This window comes from Aegilops tauschii, chromosome 5 (assembly GCF_002575655.3).
Source record: "Aegilops tauschii subsp. strangulata cultivar AL8/78 chromosome 5, Aet v6.0, whole genome shotgun sequence".
Taxonomy (NCBI): domain Eukaryota; kingdom Viridiplantae; phylum Streptophyta; class Magnoliopsida; order Poales; family Poaceae; genus Aegilops; species Aegilops tauschii.
The window spans coordinates 506536909-506540113 of NC_053039.3; the positions used below are offsets into that span (position 1 = coordinate 506536909).

At 42.3% G+C, this 3205-nt stretch overlaps 1 protein-coding gene across 1 annotated transcript; it reads left to right on the forward strand.

Moving 5' to 3' along the window:
• The first annotated feature begins 1155 nt into the window (after positions 1 to 1155).
• On the forward strand, positions 1156 to 2948 carry LOC141022443 (uncharacterized). The gene has a single exon (XM_073498694.1). The coding sequence runs from the start codon at positions 1606 to 1608 to the stop codon at positions 2698 to 2700; it is 1095 nt and encodes a 364-aa protein (XP_073354795.1). The 5' UTR covers positions 1156 to 1605; the 3' UTR covers positions 2701 to 2948.
• Positions 2949 to 3205: the final 257 nt, after the last annotated feature.

A 3205-nucleotide genomic window follows, 5' to 3' on the forward strand; every position in this document is an offset into this window, starting at 1 on the left:
CATTTTTGAGACTACGATTATTTTTTTATGAAAATTTCAACCTTTTTTAAAAACACAAACATTTTATAAAATGGGTACATTTTTAGATTTTTTAACAAATTTTGAAAACAATTTTTTTTAAATTCCCCATTTTTTGTAAATGCGGACATTTTTCTAAAACCCATTTTTTTTTGAATTTCTGAACAAGTTTTGAAAATGAGATTTTCAAAATTCAAGACATTTTTTGAGAAATTGTCATGTTTTAAATTAAAAAATGATCATTTTTTAGAAAGCAAACATTTTTAAAATAAAATAAAATGGAAAATAAACAGAAAAATGCTAAAAGAAACAACAAGAAAAAAAATAAGACGTGAACCGGTGAGAAGCCTTCTAGAAAGTTTCTAACACCAAGGTTTGTGCTCGGTGTTACTACCTATTCCTACCCTTGTCTCAAAAAAAAAAACCTATTCCTACCCTTCCTTCCTCTTATAAAAATTGTCAGGATTTTCACTTAGCATTGCAATATTAGAAGCCCTAACCTTATTGTTCGATTATGAATTGTCATTTGTCGGCACCGTCGACTCTAGTAGCAAGTCAAAGTGTGTACCTTTGTCAATAGGATATATAGTAGTATTTACACAAGGCACGGCACTTATGTAGTGTAGCAGAGGTTAGTAGCGCAAAGTAGGTTGAAGCACATGTTTGATTCTGAGTTATACCATAATGTACACTTCGTCAATCAAAAACTAAAAAAATTAGTAAATGAAGAAAATGTGGTGGGTGGTACAAAACCTGCCGAATCTGAAGGAAGACGAATACTGTAAGTTGCATTCCTTGATTATGAGACGATGTCTACTCCCTAAGCTGCATCAAATTATTTGTGAACTTATTTACTTAACTCAAATGAACAATTTTTTTATATATTATGGGCTTGAATTTTAGTTTCGCCCTAGCCCCTAAAATCTCAGGACCGGCCCGGTGTTTAGCACATGTTCTTTGATAAGCTTCAATGGTACCTTCTAAAAAAAAGTTGCCTAAAATATTGTGTGAACGCACGCACAGTTTTTGTAGCCATTGGATCCACATCCAACCATCACAATCTGCTCAGGTATCCAATAAATATACCACTTGAACCTAACCCTAAACCATCTCCCTCCCATCTCGCCGCCGCCGCATTCCTCACATCGTCCTCTGCATCGACCCTCATCTATCTTTTTTGCTGCCCATCTCCCTCTTCCAAGTGATCTATGTGTTGGCACTCTTCCTCCACTTTCACGGCAGTCGTCTATGTCGCCTCCAGACAATGAGTGGTAATGTCTACGGTGCATCCCACAAAAAGATTATAGCGAGAGGAGGGGAGGAGGAGGCGCGGAATTTTTCAGCAAGGGGAATTTGCCGCCGCCGTAAAATCACTTCGTCGGCGGTCTCTCTCTTGTTGGAGGCAACACCTTTGGCACATCCTCTTAGTGATGGCGCTAGCGAGTTGACTCATTTGGTTAACGAAGAAGAAGAAAGGCGGGATCTCCATGCACTAGCAAAATCGACTAGAAGTTAAAAGGTAAATTTTGGCTACTTACAATCCATTGTAGATCTAAATCTCAAAATTAATCCAATAGTTTTGCAGTTATGATCCCTACCATACCGTATGAATTGCACCCTGGGATCCTGGAGCACATCCCACCAAGTCCGCAGACAATCGCCCACACCTCCGTCGTTTGCAAAGCATGGCGCCGCATAGTGTCTGCTCCTGGTTTCCTCCGTCGGTGCCATGCACGCCATGTTGCACCAGTGGTCATGGGCTTCTTCCACAACTCCAGCACACTTCCCCGCCCATTCATACAGACCAACGACACCACTAGCTTATCCTTTCGTTTTCCTAATGATGGAAATTACTCGTGGACGTTCATGGATTGCCGTCACGGCCGTGTCCTCCTCCGTAACGGCCGTCGGTTCCTCGTGTGGCACCCAGTGACCGGACACTACCGCCTAATCAATGCCGAATATAGTCATTGGGAGGAGTACACCGAGAAGAACAGCAATGTTGCATTGCTCTGTGTGGTTGATGACAACGATGGCCACCAAGTTTGCTGCCAACAACCCACAAGTCCATTTCGTGTGGCCCTTGTCCACAATGATTCTTGGGGTCATGTTCATGCCGGCGTCTACTCCTCACTTACTGGTCAGTGGAGCCTGCCGCCCACGTCGGTGGATCTCCCGCTGTTGTGTGACATCCGTGTGGAGCCATGTGTCATTATCTTTAACACTATGTACCAACCTGTCAATGACTACCATGTGTTGGCCTATGACATGGACAAGAGTACTCTCACTATGTTCGAGCGGCCGAATGGAGGAAATGCCCGTCTAATGAAGGTTGATGGTGGTGGACGACTCGGCCTTGCTGCCGTGGAGGACCTCACATTGCGTATGTGGGCTCGGGGAGCCTACAGTGGTTGGGTACTACGCACCTCGGTTGATCTGGGAGAGGCCATTGCATGCTTGTCAAAGGTCACATTGCCTAAGGTAGACTCTAGCTTCCTGGTGATGCCGCAGGTGAAGATCATCGGGAGCGCTGAGGAAGGAGACGCACTATTTTTGTGGACCATGGTCGGTATATTCATTCTATGTCCTAAAACTATGGAGTTCAAGAAGGTGCATGAGGCCGTTAAGGGCATGGAGATTGTGTACCCATATACTGCCTTCCCCACTCCTGCGAGCTGGTAATTATATGCACCTCAATGCATGCCTAAGCACTTATGATATTCCCTCCGTTGCCCAAGATCGGCATGTAATGTGTTAGTTGCAAGCATTTTGGCTAGTACTTGCAGTTTTTTATTGCGTAGCTGGTACTCAAGTCCGAGTATGAGTAGCAAGTTTACTATCAGTGCATCAAGCTGGTCTTTTATTTTCTATCTGTGAGATGTTTTTCCTTGTTTATTTTAATGAAAATGGACAAAACTTGATTGAGCAAAGGTTGGATGAGACCCTTCCCATTTTATTTTTTGATGCCATGTACTATTATGTCTGAGCAACATTACATCATGGATATTTTTCAAAGACAGGTCATCCATTTTTGATGAACTAAATAGGAGCAACATTTTTTTATTGTGAAACTGGAAACAACATTTACAACTGTGTTGTTGTGCATAAGACTTCCTTCTTAGCATAGCTTACGGTACATAAAACTCTCTGATTTTGTAGTCATGCTAGTTGCTAGAACATCAATATC